Source organism: Anoplolepis gracilipes, chromosome 6 (genome assembly GCF_047496725.1).
Source record: "Anoplolepis gracilipes chromosome 6, ASM4749672v1, whole genome shotgun sequence".
Lineage (NCBI taxonomy): Eukaryota > Metazoa > Arthropoda > Insecta > Hymenoptera > Formicidae > Anoplolepis > Anoplolepis gracilipes.
The window spans coordinates 7,487,962-7,512,376 of NC_132975.1; the positions used below are offsets into that span (position 1 = coordinate 7,487,962).

General features: G+C 32.7%; 1 protein-coding gene across 4 annotated transcripts in view; it reads right to left on the bottom strand.

Moving 5' to 3' along the window:
* The window catches only part of Gfrl (Glial cell line-derived neurotrophic family receptor-like), a 278,745-nt gene that overhangs the window by 52,614 nt on the left and 201,716 nt on the right, over positions 1–24,415 (bottom strand). For all 4 annotated transcript variants that reach the window (XM_072894686.1, XM_072894685.1, XM_072894687.1 and 1 more), the window contains one exon: positions 2,063–2,190. In XM_072894686.1, coding sequence (XP_072750787.1) covers positions 2,063–2,190 — 128 coding nt within the window. The remainder of the gene's footprint in view (positions 1–2,062; positions 2,191–24,415) is intronic.

Genomic DNA, 24,415 nt, shown 5'->3' on the forward strand with positions numbered 1-24,415 from the left:
AAATTGCGGTCGAAAGAGATGCAGGATTTTCTTCTTCGCGAAGTAGTTTGTCCCGCCGAGAGCTAAACCGAAATGTTTGTACATTATGTTCGTGTAACGTCGAGGTTAATTACGTTATAACATTGTTACCGTAATAACTAATTGTTCGTTTATGTTTCCGTGCTGCAAAACTGCTCTCGACCAGTCACGCATTCCACAAATGTTAATGCTATATCGTAGAGTGTGTATGCCGCATTCATCGCTCACATATGCATCGTTGGCGCGCTGCATTCGTCAAACGCAATGTAAGAGACACATTTGTCACACATGCGTGTGATGCGTGTAAAGATACTTACGTTCTCTGTGCGTGCACTGCACGCTTGAATCTTAATGTTGTCTTAAATTACGATTACGAGACACGAGCGGAAGCGTCATCGATCCTGGATATACATTCGATATCTCGATAATTAAATAAAATACAAATTATGATCAAAGGTTGGTAAAAATTGCAAATAAATAAATGTAAATGTAAAAACAAAATATATTATAATTGCTAAGATATTTTAATTTTAATAATAATATAGCATTTTAAATAATGTTCTTACTGTAAATCCTACATAGCTGAGCATACATTAATTTGAACATTTCTAAATAAAATAAAAAGAATTTCTTTTTTTTTAATGTAATTCAAAGTTATATTTCTTTTATAAAAATTTTTTTGTTTCCTGTTGCATTACGACACATATATTTAAATTATCATTTATTATCTTCTTCGAAATTAGAGGGCTTATTGTTATCTTCATTTTAATGCCTGCAACCCCCCTCTCTTTAGTTAATTACAAAGAAAGTAGCTTATCTGAGGGTGAGGATAACGTTCTCCGACGAGCCTTGAACACCGCAGTACCGCTTAAAAGTAATTGCCCCGTCGAGCAGCATCCTACCTTGCCCGTAACTTTGACGCCCGAGAAAAAATGAGAGAGTAACAGGAAGTGGCTTTAGTTTAGTGCATGTCAGTTCTCAGCCATTCTAAACGCGAGAGCGATGCAACAATGAGTTCTCTCATCTATGCACTTTGTTGATAACAAACTTCATACTTTGTTGTAAAAACTTGAGAATATATATATATATCGTCGATTATACGTATAAATGCAATTATCGTTATATTCCTTACTGTAAAGATTAAGCAAAACTGTATTTAATGATGCGAATAAGAAATAAGATTAATCTAAATTTACATTATATTTTTTAACATTTTTTTGCGAGGAAACATGTTTTTACATATAACTAAAGTATATTTGATAAATGAAATAAATATTTTTAAACAAAAAAAATCAACTGTTAAAATACAGTCATTTATCAATTAAAATTTACACATTGTAAATCTACAGAGTGAATCACTGAGATTTATCGCTAGTCCAGGATCGACAGGACGCTCCAATATACACATCAACAAAAAAAATAAATACCAAATGAGAATTTTGTACAAGATACACACAGACAGACACGCAAAGGTAAACCCCATAGACTCAACGCAGATACGATAGAGAAAAAACTTCTTATAAATATTCAAAATTATTTCACAACACCGACAATTGCCTTTGACAAAGTGCTGATATAATTGTACTCGTTCATTCATATCACAACAGTCCGTTCGAATCTCAATTTACGATAAAATTCGTTATCAAACGAAATCCCCGTACACGCATTTACGTGTCACGCGACACACACATACGCGTTTATGCACATCGATAAAATTTGATTAACAAATGCCCAACTATTTATTCGCCGTTCGCAAATCCGCGAATATATTTCTACCAATAACTAAATTTGATAATGAATTTGCCTTTGCAGTGACACAGCTTTTGTACGATTACCAATTTATTCTTTAGTATTCTGTAAAATAGTACACATTAAAACCTTACTTTTTACAATCAAATAGCAATTATTGCTCGTTGACGGGAAAGCAGCGGAAATTTTGCACGCGACACACGCAATTACGTGTACGATGGAAATATATACGAACACATGTGGATAGAGAGAAGGACAGAGAACTTTACGAATCGCGTATTATAGTTGGACTCACCAACGCAGGGATTATGGTTCACCATCACGAAGATCTTGTCGCATCGTCGCTTTATATGATTATTCGGGCATATACAGCCAAACATTGGCGATAATCGTAGCTGCGTCCAGGACTCCTGGCAAGCATCTCTGAAACAGTAATGATAAGATACAGTTATCGTCTCTCAGATGCAGCTACCGGAAGATTTCTACAGTCAATTTTAGATTAAAAAGCAAAATTCATTATAGAAACTACCTTAAAGCATTATTCCATGAATATATGTGCATCATTAATTATGTATAAAAGAATACGTCTTGCACTGAAAATATTTTTAAAAAAATAATAAAAAATATACAAAAGTAAATAACCAAATAATAACGTGATAATAAAAAGAGAAATGCATTAAGACGTCAACTTTATAAATGAGAAGCTTGCGCTGCACGTTTAAATGCAGGATTTAAAATCACGTTAACGGGCCATTGTGGTGCATTGTAATTGCTGCGTGACCCACTGCTTTATAAATATTATTAATTAATCGCGATGAATTCCCGCTTCGCCATCGGTCGCGTAAATCTCTCGTACGGAGGATTAATGACTGGCCATCAAATATATATGTATAGATCGGCGTTTTGCCAAATACATTGACCTACATCTGTGTGTGGTCTCCCAATAGCCGTAATAAATATTAAAATACGCAAACTCGATATTCACCGAGCTGCCGTACCTCCAATATTTCGTAATATTTTTGCGCACGTTTGTGTTCTAATAATCCGTGGTAATTGCAAGACATTATCGATACGATACATATCGAAATTTCAATACGCGCATAATTAGCGATTGCTATCTTTGGTGTATACATACTAATGCAGACTGTATAAAAATAATCTTGTACAAATTCGCAAATTTTACTTATCACAAAATATAATTGATAAATTAATTATATATATATATATATAAACTGTTACAATTACATTTTATAAAAATTTGTAAAATAATAAAACAACTTTGTAATTTTCAATTAAATTTATGGAAACTCAATAATACTATTAAAATTAATATAATGTCAAAGTAAAATTAATTTTACACAGAAATATTGAAATAATTATATAAAAGTGCATAATAGTGTATAATTTTAATACTTTATTTACTTTATATACATATGTATAAAGTCATGTATAATGTTATGTATTTTATTATTATATAATTTGTAAATGTTGAGCAAACTTTTTTTACTTCAATCATTACGGATACATTTTTAGAATATACTATAACATATATAAATATATATATATATATAAACCGGTTTGAAATTCACGAATCTACAGAGGGTATTGTGTTTTAGATTAAAATTGGAAAGCGATATTTCGAATATTCCCAAAAGTTCGATATTGAAAACGCTACAAACTTTTGAGAAAAAATATGAAAAGGATTTTTGTTAGCATATGTAAATACAGTAGATTGTTCAAAATATTAATAAATAACAAAGCATTTCCAATTAAACTGTTCATTATAAAAAATTACGCATCATAAGAAGAGAACCTTTTAGAAACAGGAAAAGCTTCGGTGGTCATTGTTTACTCTCTTCTTATTTTATCGATCCAATTCACGCACACACGCGCTATACGGATTACGGGTAACACCGGAAAACTTTGACCATCATAGTTGTAAATAGAAGTTTCCCTTCCCCTCTGTGGTAAAACTTCCATTAGCTTCAGAAAGTCAATCGCGGTTACACCGTGCGCCATATCTGGCGCGAGAACCCTGATCGAGAACCGAAACGTACTCAACTCTTTCTTTCGTTCTTCCGTCGAAGGTAACGTAGAAACTTTACGCCAAAGTCCCGACCAATTGACTTTTGAACTTACACGGAAACATTTAACGAACTTTTCCTGTGCACTGACAATCCGCCGCGAAGTAACAGCTCGATACAATGCGATATAATCGATGACACATCAAGCAATTAAGATTATTTTATTGATAATTGGAAATTATATTAAATCATTTTGTGATATATTACAAAGTAAATTATATCAAATAAAAAATACCTTGACACGTTTTAGGCATGCACTTAAACAATTAAATGTTATTAATAATAGATGTAAATTGTTATAAATACAACTAATACAAAGCAACTAAAATAAATTCAAAAAGTGACAGATAGTAATATAATATTAATTTATTAATAATTATAATAGAAAAAATTAGAGCAATTCATTTCTTTGCCCTTTTAAAAATATTCTTTCTAAGCATATTTTACGCTAATTCTGTCTCAAGCACTAAACCTAAGTTTTTCTTGAGCTAATGCAGCACTGGTCACTCTCTGTAGAAATGTAAAAAAATATGGACGAAAGAGACAGAGGAGAGTAGGTAAAGGGAAATTCGATGTGGAGACTCTCGAGCTCAAAATTATTTGGGTTAATGGCACACACGCTACGGTGAATCTTGCTCGTCGAATTAGAGGTCAAAGGAGGCAAAGGCGAGCGGATGGTAAAGCTGGAACTGAAGAGATGAAACGAGCGAGAAAGACGCATCAAAGGGTGCAAAGGTCCACATAAGAACCAGAACGCGAGTCACGTTTCATTCCGCATCGCGTGATTTTGTTTGACTTCTTCTTTTTCTTTTTGCCGAATTATTTTACCATTATATACTAAATTTTAAAATCTTTTATTGTTATTCCTGTGCTATTATATTTGTAGAGGCGCGCATAACTTTTTAAAGAACAGAAACAAATAGTACTTTAAATTCTTTTTATTCTTTATGTATTTCTATCAAATAAAAAAACTTTATATATTTTATAAAATCAGTTATTTTAAAATAATTCGAAATTATAGAATATTAAATTTCATCAAAAATTATAAATTATAAAATAAATCAAATATAAAACTGTAGAAGCAATATAATTTATAATTTTACAATGCATATACAATAAGACAAATAATAAATAATACACAGAAATAAATTGTTTTTCCAATCTTTTCAATTCATGTCACTCTTTACGGAAGTAACAAGATATAAAACAAGTTTTATAGGTATCAGATACAATAAAGTTATCGGATATATAAAAAACTACTTTGAATCCTCAAACGTTCCAAGGGTTTATGGTGATCTAATACATAAATTAAAGCGGAAACAAGAAGTCGCAAGATTTCTTTCTTTCAAGAACTTCATTTTATCGGTGACATAAACTTTGTAAATGTTGAGAACAATTGGCGCGACTTTGTGATCGTGTTAAAATTAAACTGTATTTTATATTTTTCAATATACATATAGAATCAATATATTTTTTAAAATTACTGTTATCATTCTAAAACAAACAAATTTATCATTACTTTTATATTCATGTCTAAAAAAAATATTTAAAAAAATTGTTTCTAAGATATAAAACATTTTATTATAAAAAAAAGGTAATATGTTTATAAAACAGTTGATCTAGATTATGTAATTGACTCAATATATATAATAAATAAATAAAAAAGAAATTATCAGATATTTCCCAAAGGTGTTATTAAAAATTTATATTACAATATAATTATATAATAATTCCAAATGTGAATTAATATAAAATGTAATGACACTTAAAATGTAAAATATCAAATTTTGTATATTAAAGTACTTTTATTTTCTTTACAATCAAAGAAATTTAATTGTGCTACATATTAAATTATTTTTTATTTCTTCTTATTATTTAATATTTTTTATTGTTTCTTTCTCATTATTTAATATTTTATTTTTTATATTGTTCCTTTCTTCATTCTCTCTGCTTATCTACATCGTTATTCTATTGCCGTTACACTTGATCGCTTTAGTACTACTGAATTCATGTGGCAGCTGCGAATTTCGCGACCCAGTGACCCGCGTGTTTGCGCTATTGGCGTAAATAAATCGCGCGATTGCAATATGAATGCGCATAACCGACTGAAATATAAGAAACAATAGAACATAGAGATTCATGAACCTCATATACCGATTTCCCCGGACTCGTCGCTCCTGCGTCTCTTACATTCGATCGATAAGTGGCGTATCCGTTTCCGCTCCATCAATTGAGAAAACTGTTTCGAAGAAAATCCATGTCCTGAGACAATTCGTTTTTCAACGTATAAATGGTTCTTTCTGAAGTTTCCTTCAATCTTAAAGTTTTCCGAATTTTGTATAACATGATCAAAAAAATATCTTACAAAACATTAATTTTCGACTAATATAAGATCACTGTAAATAGAGAAGTTAAATAAAACCGCATAATTCTGGAGATATATTTTATAATAGACCTTCATCAAATATTTTGTGAAAATTAAGTTTAGAGTTTTTAAACAGCAACATACATACATTAAAAAGTTATGTACATATATTACTATAATTATAAATTACTTTTGTAAACGCTGTTAAAAAGTACAATAGTTTCCCAAGGTCTTCTTTCTTTTCCTCTAATTTATTACATTTAATGAAACTAATTATTTCTCGAATAATAGACATTTAAATAACTATTGTCGCAATTTCGCGAAATGTAAATTCGTGTTCCGGTAGAGTTGAATAAGACAGAAATTCGCGCGGAGAATCGATAGTGAGACGAAGTAGTATAGACACGAATTAGTCAGCCGCTTCTGCGGAGGAAATCATGATGGCTCGTAGGAGTTTCCACGACTGGGAGTGTCGACGACAGACACACGAGATGTCGTTTCCTCGTGTTCTACAGTCGACCGGTGGTTTTGTTCTGCTTCGAAGGTAAACCATAATCCTATGCATGAGTTTGAGCCATTATAATGTAGCTCGAACAGACAGACGAAGAAAGATAAATTTTCTGTCAAAAGATAGGAAAGATTTGTCTTCAAAATAAAATAAAATCGACATAATATTATTGCATCAATATCGATTGGCATACAAAAATTTTACGCAAATCTATATATCTTATTTATTCTGATGTATCATTAAATAACTGTTTCACTTACAATTAGTATACAATAAAAAAATTAAAATTATAGAAAAATGTCAGTTTCAACAGAGAAAGAGAGAGAGGCATTTATCTCATAATTTAAAAACCTAGGCGATTTTTTTTCGTAATTACACTCTTTCATATAATATTGAAATCCCTAAAAGAATATTTCTGAAATGAATTTTACAAATATGTATAGGTAAATCGCGAAAGAAATTACGTGAAAAGAACGGCTTACATTGAATACGCACGAGATGTTCTGAAATATTAACTCGTACTTAATATGCAGCGCAAGTAGGAAAAGGTCAAAATTCGTTTAATATCATTACGTCAGGAAAGATTACAATTTCCACGATTCATTTATTACGCAAGATACAGAATTAATTTGTAGAGATGTACGATATATATTGTATGTATGTATGATATATATTTCTAGGTTGTTTAATTGTTCATTAAATGTTATATTCTTTACGGAGAAATGATTAATCAGAATACTATTAATGAAAAGTTAATTCATTTTCACAATAGCAATATATCTATTTTTCTTGTATAAATTAATAATATTATTTTTTTCTTATTTAAATTTTTTGACACACATACTTATGGAAGTAGCTGTTATATATTGACATATTTTTATGTATATATAAAAATTATTTATATCTGTATAAGCAATGCCTTTTTGACGGAAACTAAATGGGCTGCTCAAAAGTCCTGCAGCGATCCGCGATAAAATGATCGTGTTATCACGAATGAATTACATCGAAGGTCCCATATGCGGCCGATACCGTCCCGTAATAGAGACCCACTTTGGGGTGGTCTGAACCTAAGTGAGCTCAGCCCACTTTTCCACATAAGCCCGACAGGTTAAGTTTTTCAACGAATGCGGCCGTTTGAACATCGACAAAAGCTATGCATAACCGGCATCGAAAAGCTACTGAATAATACATGTGCCTATCGAGGCTCGCGTTCAAATGATTAACGATGCGAGAGGTCTGAAAAGTCAAACCATTTTTTTTTATTCGACTCCACTCATCCTTTCCCTCGTCTTCTTGCTATCTTTAGATTTTTCGAATTCTTCAAATATTCTTTTCAAAGAAAACTATAAAGTGCAGCAATATATACGGTACAGTATTGACACGTGTAAAGATAATGCTCGGTATTTAAAATTAGAAAAAAAAGATAATTTCTTTCTGCATAAAAAAATGTTACGCAAAATTAATTATATTGAACTTTATTTATTAATAACTTGTTTTTTAGTTTCATTTTTTGCGATACTAAGTTGCAAGTTCTTTGCATGTAATACTTTGACTTTTATTGCTCAAAAGTGTCATCGTGCGCATCTCAGCGTACAATTTGCAACGTTTCTCGTAGTCTATCTTGTGATCTGTAAGATCGTAGTGACGATAGGAACTTGTGACCAGCAGCTTGGTTAAGGGTTATTTGACAGCGCGAGTACGAAGCCCGACACGGGACATCCCTTATACCTATCACGTGACGACACGGTCTCATTAAAATTCATAAAGTGATTCGCTGGTTCTCGTTTTAGCACCCCACATCGTACGAAACGCGCATTATATATTTATAGATGTCCTTGTACATACGAGACGCATGTATGTATATATACGAAGTATCTGTGGGTTTTGCGCATATCTTGCGCACTTGATTCGAAACAAACGCACGTATCTCATTTTGTATATACCTACATATACATTGATTTTGCCTCATTTATTTTATTTATTTCTGAAGTGGAAAGAAAATCTCAATATAATAAAAATATTTATTCTGATAATTGAACTGTAAAAAAAATGAATTTTTAAAAATCCTATAATAATCACGCAAACATACCAGTTAAAAAAAGTTATATAATATTTATAAATATTTGTATTATAAATATTTATCGAACCTTTTTCTATTTATCGTTACTTTTCTAGAAAGTCTTTTATAATAAAAAAAATGTTCATATATAAATAGTATATACATAATTACTATAAAAGTAATCAAATTCAGTATACAATTATCGTAAGACACGTTAAAAAAGGAAGAAATTTCGAGAAATTATAAAATACTTATATACTTTTACACATATGTGTACGCGCTTTTCATTTCTCTCATCACAATTAAAGATTGTCTCTCTTTCCTCCACGATTCCTACCACTTTTACTCGTTCTACTTGACTTTCTTTTTGTTCGCTTTTCTCGGAAAGTTACGTCAGGCAAAGTCGGTAAGCTTGAAGTTCCGTCGGAAACTCGTACTTGCAACTGCATTCTCCGATTGTGAGCGTTGGGCGTGCGCGCACATACGGGAAAAGTTCGCAATTAGCGCTAATTACGCTCGAATGGTCGACAATTAATTCGTGCAATCTGCCTCTCAGTCTCGGTCACGGTTACCGGGTTTTGCGAAATAGCGCACCAACGCAGTTGCATTTCATTTGACTGATGACGTTGGACTAAAAAGCCAGAAATAATTTACCGTCTTTTGAATCATTCATTATCCAAAATTACATGCAGTTTGTTATCGATGCTGTAAAATGTGAATTCGTATATTAACTGTCTCTTTCTCTCTCTTTCTTCCCTTGCTTTTATACATATTAAATATTTCTTTGTAAATTGTAAAATAACATAAATAATTTTATTTTGATATTGTGATATTATTACATAATATATTTTTCTCTCGTTTTTAAATGCAAAAGAAATATCAAATATTAAATAATCGATAAAATACATTTTGTTATATTTAATGTCCATTATTATCTCCATTTATCTCTACTATATAATATATAAGTATTTTACTATATATAATTTTCAATATGTACTATTCCTTTGCAAAATGTATATATTTATACGTTTCAGTAACAAAACAAACTTAACGTTCTTCGCTTAATGTTCTTCTCAATCAGTGAATACAGATTTTACATTCTAAAACGTTCTGGAATTACATTTTACGAATATGAAATCGTATTTCACGCTGAGCGAACATACGAAGGTAATGGTATTTGCGATGAAGGCAACGCTACATTACTCTTTATTCATATCCTGAGAAAGTTGCAATAACTTCAGCACTGCGCGATAAATGAAAAGTTTTATCGAAGTTCGCGCTGCACTCGCGCGGATTGCACGCGTTCCGCGCGCGCCAAACTTCGATATTAACGCTAATTAAGGGCGAGATTAATTTCGGTACAAGAACCGCCATCCAGTTGATAACCCACAAAAAGTAAAAGATATGAGTTTAGTCAAACAAATTTAATTGCAAAGCTAATAGTACTGAAAAAAAAAAATATTTTTGAGAAATAAAAATATCGAACATTATTGAGAGAATAACATTATCAAAAAATTATTGAGATAATATCGAAAAAATTTGTCTATTATTCATCGTTAAAAAAAAATATTAAAAAACTCTATAATCGAATGACACGACGCATACAATGTGCAGTTTCGATTTATCTTTATCTAATTTGCATGCTTCAATTTACCTAAGATAACAATTCAAGAACGTAAAGGCGGACATTAATCGCGCAATATACTGCGTTAATTGACTAATCGCGTATTTGCAATCGCTCTTATATGACCAATAGCAAGAGTCGTATCGTTACCATCGCTCTCCTTGGTCGCAACGTGCCGGAATTCGCGCTGAAACCATCGAAAATCCCATTACGGAACTACGTCGTCGTAATTATGGCGTGGCTGGTTACATACGTGCCGTACGTACGTTGCATCCTGCCACGTTCGCACATTTACATACACATACACATGCACACGCACACAGAAGGACTCATCGTGCGTTCGCAACGAGAAATTTAGTATTACACGATAAGGTCGTTGCCACCGAAAAAGCGTTTGCAAAATTATGACCAATTTTTAGAAATATAACCACAGAATACAGATCTCAAATTTGCAGTTTTTTCACATCAGTCTTTGTCCAAAAAAAAAAAAAAAAAAAAAAAAAAAGAAAAAAACCGAGGATTCTTTTATTTTTCGAATAAATGTGCATCTGAATTTTGAATCATTATAGATTTTAAGTACATCATTTATTTGAAAGATTTGAATAAATCATTTATGAAATTTATTTTTAAAAATTTCAGAAATTTGTATCGCAATAACAATTTATATGTGTGAAACGTTTAAAAAATTACGATCTTTGGATAAAAATATCAAGTAGATGTTAAGAGACTGTGTTAAATTTAGGATTTTTTCCAGCACTAATATATAAAATCTTATAAAAGATGGGACTTCTCGTATCTCTTTTAGAATCATCATCGCGACATTTTCAAGGAATGCAATTTACGGGACTGCATTTACACACCAACAAACGGCACGAGATATTCAGGATTCGTTAGTGTAGTAATGCGATCACGATGATTAAAGGGCAGTGGAATGGACGACGTTGGTGGCAAAAGAGAGAGAGAGAGAGAGAGAGAGAGAGAGAGAGAGAGAGAGAGAGAGAGAGAGATAGATAGATAGAGAGAGATAGATAGAGAGATGGATGCTGAAGAAGGTTGCTTGAAATACATGGAAAAGCGAGGATGGCAGATGGAAGAGACCCGTTCTCACCTGCATATTGTATGCCGTATGCTGCGAGTTTACCGCACTGAATTATCCACCACCGCTTCCCCCGGTGGGGGTTGCCTTCACGGCACGTCCTCCACATCCTCCCGTCGATCCTCACCCCCAGACTCGCCGACTCGCTCGCGTAGTTGTGTACGCCAGGCATGAGACTAACGCATAAATTAACACTTTGCCCTCTCTTCGTTCCGGCGGACCCGGAAATTCTTCGGAACGCGGGCCGCGCTCGAGAATCCCGGCGCAATTAACCTTCAAGTTAACTCCACGCGTCGCGATTATCATTGTTACCGGAATCTCGCGAATTAGAGCAATCCCGGGACCCGCGCGGACCCGAGATATCGGCCTCAATCGCGAGAATCGCCACGGGATTTCGCTAGGGTGTGAGAATCGTCGTGATGGATGGTGCTCGACTTAATTCCGCTCGTTCCCGTGTGGTTACGTGTTAAAAATAAGTATGTCGAGGAGAAATAGTTGAGCGAATTTACTTCATGACATAATTAGATTCTTTGCCTGTGAATGTTGTATAAGGCCTTTAATATTCTCGATATATATTTAACTCGTATATATTTGCATTATAAAGTCGCATAATAAAAAATGCATTTCTATGTAATTTTTTAATATTTAACAATAACTTGAATAGGAATTATAACAAGATATTTCAGATTTTCATTAAATAACCAGTTTTACTTTCTTCCTATACGAATGATAATAAAAATATAATAATTCATAAATGGAAAATATATATTTATCTTTGAAAAATGAAAAAGACATAGACATAAATCTCTGACAGATTTTTCGATTTGCTATGCCTGAAAATAAATATCGTGCAATGTGTTAACGTCAGCTATTTCCACCTTCAGATTTTACTATGTCAGGGTGCAATGATGCACCCTGACGCGCGGGCGCGTAATTCCCGGTTGCTCTCGGCGTGAGGACGTGCGTAAAAAGAGCAGTAGAGAAGGAACTGGACCGGAAGGACGCAGGCGGGCGAGGGACGAGGGATGGCGCTTTCAACCGCATTGCAGAATTACCCGGCAAGTTCCTGCTCGGGGAGCATAAAACAACCGCCAGCGGCTGCTGGCCGACGCCAAATTTATGACGCGCTTATATGCCGAAATAGAAGCGCGTCGGAAGTCGGCCCTTATCTAAACCCCAACCGGGCCGCTCGATTTTATCGAAACTCTACGTGGCGATCGTGAATCATGACGATAGAATATATAAGACGACGTTAACCTTTTATATATCTCCTTATACATAACCTTTTATATATCTCCTTATACATAAATATCATTTTAGATTCTTAACACTTTGAATTCACTTTAGTGTGTAGTGCGTTTATATTATATATATAAATTTTAAATTAGTCAGTTATATCTGTATTAAAAATCTATTATCTATAGAAAAGGACTAAAGAATATATACGGTTCCTTCTATAAATTTGATACATATTATTAAAAATTCATGCGTGCTTATTTTTTAAATAGTTAGAATAATTGTGCCTGAACTTATTTTAGTGTGCCTTTGTATTAAAATTTTAATAATATTTACTATATTTTAGTAGATAAAGAATAGAATATTCTCTTTTATATCATATGCATTAATAATGTAATTAAAAAAATATTTTTCTATTTATTTGTCCTAATTTTTTATGACTTATTTAAATACAAAAGCATACTAATACGTTCAGGCACAATAATAATAGAGACAATTACCTTAGTTCTGTAACTTTTATTTTCACATTTACATCCTTTCTTATATCAAATCTTCAATTATTAATAGCATTCGATAATGAATATTGAATCAACTAGATATTGATTGTGCTTTTAAATCGTCTCTTTTCATGTCACGAACAAATGCGGTTGCAATTACGAGGATCATGTCGAAGTGAATAGCTTCGTCAGGAAGTGTCCTCGAAGAGAAGCAAGTTCGCTTTTACCGAATAATCGGTCGCGCTTCTGGGTTTGATGATCTGCTATAGGCGTCTACGTAGCTGATCTTGTTTTCCTACCTTCTCTCCTTATTTGGCGTGCAATTCCCGTTGTAAGCGTTACCTCTCCGCACGAGGAATCGCGTCCACGTCCGTGCCAGTTTCACGAGATGTAACTCTGGAGATCGTGACTGCGCAAACCGACCCGAGGGAGACATACGTTCACCGCTCCGTCGTTTCTCCTCGAAAGTATCTCGATGGACGCAACGTCTTGGATTGAAGAGTCCGGTGTAACGTCAAGAATATAACTCGCGAAAACTCGGGAGGAAAATTTGTCTTTCATATTTTAAGCATTTAAATGATAAATCCATTTATTTTCCTTTCCTTAATTTTCATCTCCAAACTTACGCGCATTTCAAATATGCGGATATATATTAAATCGATATTTAGTGACCATTAATGGTATGAACATTTTCGCGTTCAACTAGATTATGGTACGCATAGTAAAGAGTATAGAGAAAATTGATTAATTAATTACTATTACCGTGAAAGATCATATTAATTAATGATGGTGTTACGCAAACAATTGTTATGCATGTCATTATTAGAATATTATTACACGGCAGCTTATGTTTTACAATTGCAACACAGCGAATACTTATACGGCTATCCGTATTTCGTTATCACAATCAATATCAAAGTTATAGTTTTATTAAAGATTACGTGAAAATATAGTATAGAAGACTATATTTGTCCATAATGCAATGTCGAGATACAATGTAATTTCCCGATTCGCATATATCTCAACATTTATCTCTGACTGCCCGTGGATCAGTCTGATCCATCAAAGAAAGACCAATCCGTTTTACGATCTAAGATTCGCGTGTCGTAAAAGATACTGAATAAATCAAATCGAAAATGCGTTTGACATATAGTCAGATTGCCAAGTTTTCTGCGGAATTGACCGCAAACTCTATCATCGATCAAGGCAATCGCGCGCTTGTTCCGCGCTGTTTCCGTAATTCGATGCATAAATTGTATCACAGGAACATCGATGCATCGCATCTCTTTACCGATTGCTCTAATGCGAAAATTGGAAGATAATATGACTTCATGGTACGAAGAATTGTAATGTCGAAGAATTTTATTCGCTCGATTAACTTATTTATGCAGAAATTTATTTGTTACACTCAATTTATTGCATATTTAGCAATTTATATTAATATACGTATATCATATTGCATTAATATAGATATATTTTTAAGAAAAAAAAATGATATTGATCATAATAATAAATAATTCCGATAATAAATAAATAATTGAGTAGATTCCATTGCCATATCGGATTTCAATTAACTCGAATTTAACGATTACGATAGTCCTCTCCGAGAATAATCGTAAAATTTGCTGATCGCCTCAATCGAAAATTGAGCCCCGTCGATTAGTTGCGTAATTAGTTATGTAACTCCGTGGAGAATACATAGGGAAGTTTGAGGAAACTGAACGAAGAAGGGATTCAAGATGGACTCCGGGGATTCGTGAATCCGGTCACGGTGGAAATTAATTTTCGAGCGGCGGTAGAGGAGGATTTAACAGCGTCCACAGAAATCAGAAGTGATCGCGCTAATTCGAGATTTTGTCCACCCCCCCACTTTACTCTCTCATATCCCTTGTAGATACTCAGCCGAAATCATCCAAAGAAAATTTGCGCTGTAATTAAGTTTCTTGATATAATCAATCATAAAATTAAAATGTTAAAATAAACATCGCTTGAAATTAAATAAACAAATTTGTATCCGTTTATCGTACTTTGCAAACCATAAATATATCTATATTTTTCTACTTCCACAAGAAACTTAAATAGAGAGCAAAATTGGCAAACAAATTGTTCAAAATGAAAGGAATTGAAAGACAGAATGATAGTTATTGGATAATCAATAAGGCCGACGGGATTCCAATTATAAATATATAAATCAGATTGCCGATCACAAGATTATGACCAAATGAATAGTTTCCTTTTTTGCATCTTTCCAAATCGGGAGAAGACGAATGAGACGCGATTATAAAAACTGGTTGCTCGAAATCGGGTAAATATTTATCGAGCAACACGGGCGATCGTTCGGTCATGTGAGAGCGGCGGCGTTATTGTTACGATCGGACATTAACGGATGGCTTCCGCGGTTCGGCCGCGCATAAAGATGCAATCTTTTTTTTTTTCTTCTTTTTTTGACCACCGACAACTTTTCATTCTATCGTACGCCGCACGCGATCGATGCTCCTGCCGAACGTCCCGACTTGAAACTTAATCAAAATTGTTTACGACATTTCAATAGCATCGAAGTGCACTATCTATATTACATTCATTGTATTGTAATGCAATTTGTATTCGTGAGTTATAGATCTTAACTTTTAAGATTTATGTTAAAAATTTATCTCACATCTAATTTATCACATCATTTTCAAGAAAAAAAATAGTTGAAGGATTTAATTTAAAATATAAAATTAAAAGATGTCAAAATGTGAAAGCTTCTTTTTCTCTCTATATTTATGCGCTACTGCTTCCATTATTCGAAACAGTTTTATATGAGAATTAGACGAGAGGAATGATGAGAAGAAAAAGGAGAGAGCGTCAAAACGGGAGAAAAGGCGGCATCGATTGTTCGCAAAAAGCTCGTCGTTCGTTAAGAAACCGCCTCATCGTCATCTTTGTTCATTTCGGCAAGCTCATACGTGAGTCGCATCATCCGTCGCAATTACGCTGACTTCGAAAAACTCGTTAATTCGGAAGATAATCAGCCGGCCGAAATGCAAGCTCGAACGCGCCGCGCCGGCTCAACGGAATCCATTAAGTCTCCATACGTGCGCGGAAAATTAGCGAGATAAATCCGCAATGCGTTGGAACGCCTGGTGAAAAGAGTAGAAGTTACAATTATGAATCTCAGTTGCAATAATCAAGATACTTTTTCCCGTATTCTTATAAAGTACTGGTCACACAACACACATACAATTTGTATAATAGTATAATTCATAAATTTTTATTGTGTTTTACTATTTTTTTAACTGATATGTAAATAGTAATTAGCAATTTAAATGTACTCTGTTGCATAGTTATTTATATACAAAATTAATAACTTATCAAAATTTATATTAAATAATTAAAGAGAGAGAAAAATGCAACCAATTATCCGCATTAACAAGTTCCCTTATCTTTGCAAATGTTAAATGCACGAGAAATTTCATTAAAAAAATTATAAATTTCAGATTATTTTGTATGTTGACATCAATTATACTCGCTTTCGTGGTCGTGTATTTAACCGGTGTGCGGAATTTCTCGGAAATTGTGACGGCAGATCGCGCACGTGCGATTATGCAGACCAGAGGCCAGATGATGTAACGGTGAGCGCGGAAATCCCGTATGGATTATTCTGCGTGCGATGGATTCGGTTGACCGTCTGCTGTCGTCACTTCCGGACGGCCGCCTCGACGGGATTTCTACGCTGCGCTCGAAACGCACTCGAATCGGCATTCGCCGCAATCGGCCGTGTAATGAACGTTTGCCGAGTAATTAATGCGGCCACGTGCCGGCCGTGTAATTAAGAAAACGTACGAGTCACATCTCGCTTTTCCCGTATCTTTTCCGGTATTTTTTTTTCCTTCCGACTGAACTGGATTAGCGATTTCCTGTCTTACGCACTGATGCACACCGCGTAATTCAGCGGATATTGAGATTTTTGCGAGGATTACGGGAGTGTTACTCGCAAGATTTATTTTCGTAGCCAGAGTAAAACTGAGTATATAATGAGGTGTACCTAGATATTGTGCTGTGTTTAAAAATGTTTTAGAAGTACTGTGTTTTATTCGATAATTTCGTACAACATAGCTAAATAATATATGTATTATCAAATTGCTTGGAAAAATTGCCTATAAAACTATCGCGTACAAAACCTAATTTATTACATATTGTTTACAGATCTTTATAAATTTTTTTTTAATTTAAAGAAAGAATTACTATAATTAAAAAAATAAAGAAATGATTACTTTAATTTAAAGAAAGAATTCTGTATCAACTCTTATCTGCTTTTATTTGTCAATATATTTATTGCGCTTTATTTTTGATAAGATCAATATTTATACTGGATTTTCTAATTTTGATAATAAACTAATTTACAATATTAGTCAATATTGATTCTGAAAGGAATTTATATTTGCAATTATAATTTAATACTTTTAATACTTAATAATGAGTTTATTAGATACAATTTTTAGTTCATGCTATCATTCTGTTTATATCACTTATGAAACTTTATATTATATATAATTATATATTATATTATATTTTATATAATATAATTTATATTATATATAAATATAATAAAAAAAATAAAAAAAAGTAAAAATAAAAAATTAATTATATCAATTCCGTTTACTAACTCTATATTGGAATTTTATATTTTTACTTGTCTTTTAATCAGAGTGAAAGATTAATCTAATTGATTTGATTATCTATATACCAGAAAACAATAGGATAATAAATAGATAATTTGATATATGCTAAGCGTTATGCAATATAATAATCAATTACGTAATATAAGGTTCATATAAAAAATTTAAAAAACTTTAAAAATTTTATTATCTAGAAATCAAAAAAAGAAATAAAAAAGAAAAGAGTTACTGTTTATTATTTGCGATACTTTATATATAACATTATTTATTCGTGCGAAGATTCTAAACAACGTGTCATTATTTATTCTAAAAAAATTAATCTCCTCTCTAAGTCCTCTCTGTGAAATCTTGATCTAGGACGGGTAAAAACGAAACTGACGATCTGTACCGAGTGCAGCGCCGCAACAAGGACGAGGTCTTCGAAGCGGAATTAAAGGAACGAAGAACCGATGGAACAAAATTGCCTGCGATGTACGACGGACGAAGGTGGGGTGGATCGCGAGGGAGGGTTAGGTCCCCGACCTCGTTAAGACACAATAAAATTGCGCGACGTAAAAAAAGGCCGAGAGGCAGAGATTGCCCCGAGCGATCTCCTAATCAAGCTCCCACTTCCTCCCTCCCTCTTTCCCTTGCCCTTTTTTCTATTTTTTTTCCCTTCTCGCAATCCCGGACACTTATTATCGCTCGCGGCGCCTCGATCTTGATCGAGACGAACAAAACGAAAATTCGATCTCGGTGATGATATTGTGGTCGATAGCAATTTTCATTCTGGCGCGTGTTCAAATTTTTCTAAATGTCTATGAAGTATTTTAGCATGCATTATTATATTTGAATTGAATTAAAATTATGACTTACATATTTCCACATTTTATATAACACTCATTAATTTCATCTCTTATTTCAGTATTTTATAGATTATTATTTTAATTTTTGGTAGAATTTTTTTGGTGTAATTAAAAAAAAACTCTTTTATTATTAATATTGTACTATCTATTATTATTATGCCATGAGCGGACTTAGGTTGCTGCAGGCTCGATATTGAAGAAGCCATCAAAATATTCAATTTTTGCGATGACAGCATACATTCAATATTTTGCAAATTCGAGAAGAGCACATTATAATTTTTGTTCCTCAAAAAGCAGTAACCCACATTACGTTCACATCAAACAAAATTATTCCTACTAAAATAAACTGCACTGATAATTCTTCCAATGTTCAAGCTGTCAATATATATTATATATCGTTCAAGAGATTCTCACCAATATGAAATAATATGCATATCGAGATTAATAATGTGATAATTTAAAAATTAATATAAATATATAATTTACATTAGCTCTGTAAAATGTCTTATTGTTTAATTTTTATTAAAACATGAATTGTTGAATCTTTGAGAACTTTTTTATTCTTCTTCAGTAAATAACTCTTCCATATTTTACATACATTAGTTATTAGATTTTAAGAAAGGTTTATGAAAACAGACACGTAAAAATTGGGTTAATGATGCGACGTTAAACATGAGCAATTTATATCGACTTTATGTAACATTTTGTCACTGTCATTATTCAGCACAATTGATTATAATAGACACTCTTTGAAAATCTCTTATTATTCTTTAAAAAATATATTTTCCCGTTTTACAAATGCAATCACATTTTAATTAACTCTGAGATCTTGTTCACAAATACTCACACTAAAATGAAAAATGCGAGAATTGATTCAACGATCCGCTAAATATATTACAATCGTAGCGGAAGATTGAATCGATAGAGGAATTAAGAGTTAAATCAATATACGAGGCAACCAATGACAATGCTTTGGTAATGTAAAGCTTTGTTTTATTAAACAAGTAGACTCATAATTGCTATTCGCAATAGAATTCGCAATAAAAGATTTGCATGACATAACACGATAGTTTCAACGAAAGAAATCTCAAAGATTTTACCTTATCTTTAAATATACGTATATTAATATATATGCATATATATATGTCTATACATATATAAATGTATACAATATGTGTAAAAAAATACTAATTGTAAATAATATTGATTGTGTTACAGATCTATTTAAAAAATTTTGTAACGTTCATCAATATCAAATTCAAAAAAAATCTGAATAGTATTTCAACAATATATTTACATTTTTCTATGCTTGTGTTTATATATACATATATATATATATATATATATATATATATATATATATATATATACAAATTTTATTTTTTTAATATATAAAAGTAGAATTTTGTTTATTTGGATATTGATAAAGCATTATTTCTCGATCATATCCAGACTTTCATTCGCTATTCGAACGAATCGTGAAACAACATTTCAATGTTTATTGTCTATTGCACAAGTATGTTGAAATCCGCGTTTAATCGCAATTCTTGTTTGTAGTAACTTTGATTTACGATGAGATCTGCAGTGAATGGACCATAATTCTGTTCGATAAATATTCAAAATATTTCGAGAGCATCGGCGTGCGATGATTTTATTCAAAACCGCGAAACGTATTATTCTGAATCAATGCCGAAGACAGAAAAAAATTGAACCGTTAGTCAACTATTTAATGGAAATTGTCGCGCAAATGTGTACGTATGTATGCGACAGATTAAATCAACCGCGAGAAAGAGTTTCCCTCGTTATGTTAATGTCCGAAAATTATTTTAGCGTCCTAAAGCATCCCGCACATTTATTTTAATCTCTTTCAAAAACCTATCTTTACAAAATATCCTAATTCTCGCAAACGCAATAAATTTCCTTTTGTCAAAATAAATATATTGAAAACAAGAGCACAAACATATTACGATCATTCACAAAAGAGATATGGAAAATATTGTACAAAATTTGATGTGTGCGTGTGCTGTTGCACACATGGTACATTTAGGAGGTTAATTCGGTCGACAATTTCGGCGCGTACGCGAAACGCGCGCATAATCGCGATCCCGGGAGCCGCTGGCGCGCGCGCGTGTATCGGCGCGTTCTAATTTGTCCGGATGCAGCCGGGATTGCGGCGTAATCGCGTATGAATGCGTGCAGAGCAGCGTGCATCGCGCGAGCAACCGCGGCGTTTCGTATCGCACATGTAGCGAATTCCAACGCGTGATCGCGTCCAGCGTAGGATTTTCATGAGGTAAGCGAAATACACGACTGTATTTACAGGAAAATGCGTACCTGACTGAGTTAAAATGTCTCGTAAGTTTAATCGGAAAATTTTTAGAAATCGATACTTTTTTCGCGGATCTTATATCAAAAATAGAGATGATTATCGATGGAGAAAATTAATCAATAAATAAGCGTTTTTCATAACGTTTATTAACACGTTACATATGGTTCATCAAGAATATTTTGTAAATATTAGTTAATTAATAATCAAAATAATCAATATAATATGGCTTTATAAACAATGTGCAAAATTACAAATTTAAAATTTGTATGACATGTCTAACACATGTTTAACATAGTACAAATCACATTTAAACATCAAATATTTTTCTTTGTATTTTTCCTTTAATTTGCACATTCTGATAACGTTTGCATTTTTGTAGGGACTCGAAACACGTGAGTACGAATGCAATAGTCATACCGGGAAAAACCGTTTCACTGGATCCGTTGACATAACAAAGGTTAAAAGCTAGTAGGACATCGACAGGAAATAGCGACATTTAAACTACATGAAGATTCGATAGTTCGATTTTTCAGAACAACATAGTTTTCGTCTAAATTTTCTAAAAGGAAAAAAATAATGGTCTATTTGTTTAAACTGCGCGGAAAACTAGGCAACATTTGTTTAAAGCGCGCGAATTTATTTTCAATATTACACAATGTAATTTCCGCTTTGTACCATTTTATGCAACTTTTATTGTTGCATCTGCGTTATATATTGTAGTTTCTTTCTAGAAAAACTTTACGGTATTTCGGACAAAATATTATACTTGCAATAATATGCAGTCAAATGCATTATTTGTTTATATATCTTTCTTTATAAATTATTTTATGTAAACTATATTAAAAGAAAGATTGCACGACAATCATCTAAAAAATGTGATACAGTATCCTTCTTAAATTTGACAGTTGCAAAACCGTAGCCAACAGATAATATAACATTCTTTCAGAAATCGGCAAGTCAGATGTTTGCAAAAGCGGAAGTGCGTAAAGTTTGATAGAAAATGAGAAAGACTCTCTGTATAACCCATGGTTTCCGAATTTTCATATCCATCCATGTTTTAAATTCTAACTTCTCGACCGGGTTAAACCACTGTTTTGTATTCATCTAAAGTTTGCTCAAGAAATTCTATCCGAGTCGTATTACCTCGTCGCGAGTAGCTTTACTGACGCTTCTTATAAATTGAATTTTGGAGAGACTTTAATGCAACGCGGATATCATATGTGTATTGCTTGAAAGTAACAACTGTGTGTGCGAGCGTACATTTTTACTTTGATTTATTATATTACGCTTATATTCCTAAAATATTTAAGTAAGTGTGTTACAATGTATTTATTTAAATTCATAATATTTAATATATTATATAGACTTATTTCAGGACAACTTTATTTTGTTTAACATTATTTTTAAAGGCTTATATATAGATGACAAAATTTATATATAATATATTAAGAACACCTAAGTATCCTATTTATGTTGAAGTTACGAAACAAAGCAGATAGCAGTAACATAATGCAATCCATTTATTTAAACAGGCATATAAGTTCAATTTTGGAACATGTCACTAAAAAATAACATATAAATACATATATACGGCATATTGATTTTACAAATTTCTCGAAATTGAATTTATACTACATACTTTCGGAATATAAGATTCGAACTATAATAAGAATTTATACTGTTCCATGACATTTTCTAACATTTTCGATAATTCGAAGCGATGACATTCAGTAATATTAGCTCATGTGAAAATGGAATCCTAATATATGCAAATCCATTGTATAAATTACGGTAAAACTACGTGTCGATAGTACAGGGTATCGATAATGTTGCGACCTCAATTACATAAAACGTGTCATCGAGAATATTTCGAAAGGCAAAGGACTGAAGAATAAATACGCGAATGCGATCGTCTCGTAATATTTAATGCCACAGAGGCGACAGGGCATCGATCCGACGCCGACGTAGACTTCTGTCTAGAGTCATGGCCTCGGCAAAGGTCTCGTGCTACTTGATCGAACTTACTGTAGCTGTTAACATAGTTTTATAGTTTTATATAATATAATTTTCTTCTACTCTTTATTTTCAAATAAGCAATGTAGCCATTAATTATATAAAACATGTTATATGTAGCAATATTGCACTTTTAGTTGAATTGATCATATTATATGCTAATAATAATATATTTGCATACTTTATACATATATACATATTAATAATAACAATAAAATAAGATTTTAAATAACAATTTTTGAATTATAAAATTTGTTTCATATATATTCATAGATTCGTCTCTATTATCAAATTCTAATATTTATGATCTAAAATTTAAAGATCCCAAATTAAGACTTTTCATCTGCTGAAATTATAAAATCATTAGATTGTTAAATTTTGCCGAAAATAGTATATTTGACTCATGATGAGATTCTTGAAAATTTATTAGTTTACCAATCTTAAAATTAGAAGCACTTGTTAGAATATTTGTGAAATGCAAATTTTATGTTTTAAACATTCTGAAAATTTGTAAAGTTGAAAGTTTAATATTAGAGAAATTTCAGAAATCTTGATATTTGAGGAAATCAAATGAGAGACTTGAGATCTGATTAAAATATGAAAATTACAAGTTTGATAAACTTAAACTTCATAAGTGATTTTGGCAGCGTGACAATTTCTCTATAGTAATTTCGCCGTTCAGCAATTCGACAATGTGGACATTTGAACATTTTCCGCGACGAGTCGCGAAATATCGGAAATTCGTGGATACAGCAACTTTGTGAAATTTTTAGTCTCGTAGTTGAAACAAATAAAACCAGCCAGCTTCGATTGGACGACCGCCAAAGATAGCATTGGAACCGCGCGCGATGGAATCATCAAAAATATTCAGACTATTAAACTTTCATACTCGAAGATCCACTAATACATCCTGATAACGCGTAAGATACCAGGAACTATGATAGCGGCCAATACACACACGCATGTGCATATATGCGTATATATATACATATATATATATACGTCGAGTAATCTCGACCCCAATATCCGACTGACGTTTTGCGACGGTGACTGCATCTCCTTACTATTTCATACTTCGCCATTCCTGGGGGGAAACCTGGCTCCCTTTTCGTTTCTCAGGGAAAACCCATTTCTTGGGATATCCGGACGGAGGTGAAATAAAAGGGGTAGCTGAAACAAAAGGAGCGGATAAAATAAAAGAAGGGCAGTGGCGAGATCGCCGAGGTTTGGTGCTCCAACCTTGCAACTCGCGGTATAGTATAGAGATCACCCCCTCCCTATTCTTTGTTCGCCTCTCAATTCTCTTCCCCTCTTCAAGATATAAGAGAAAA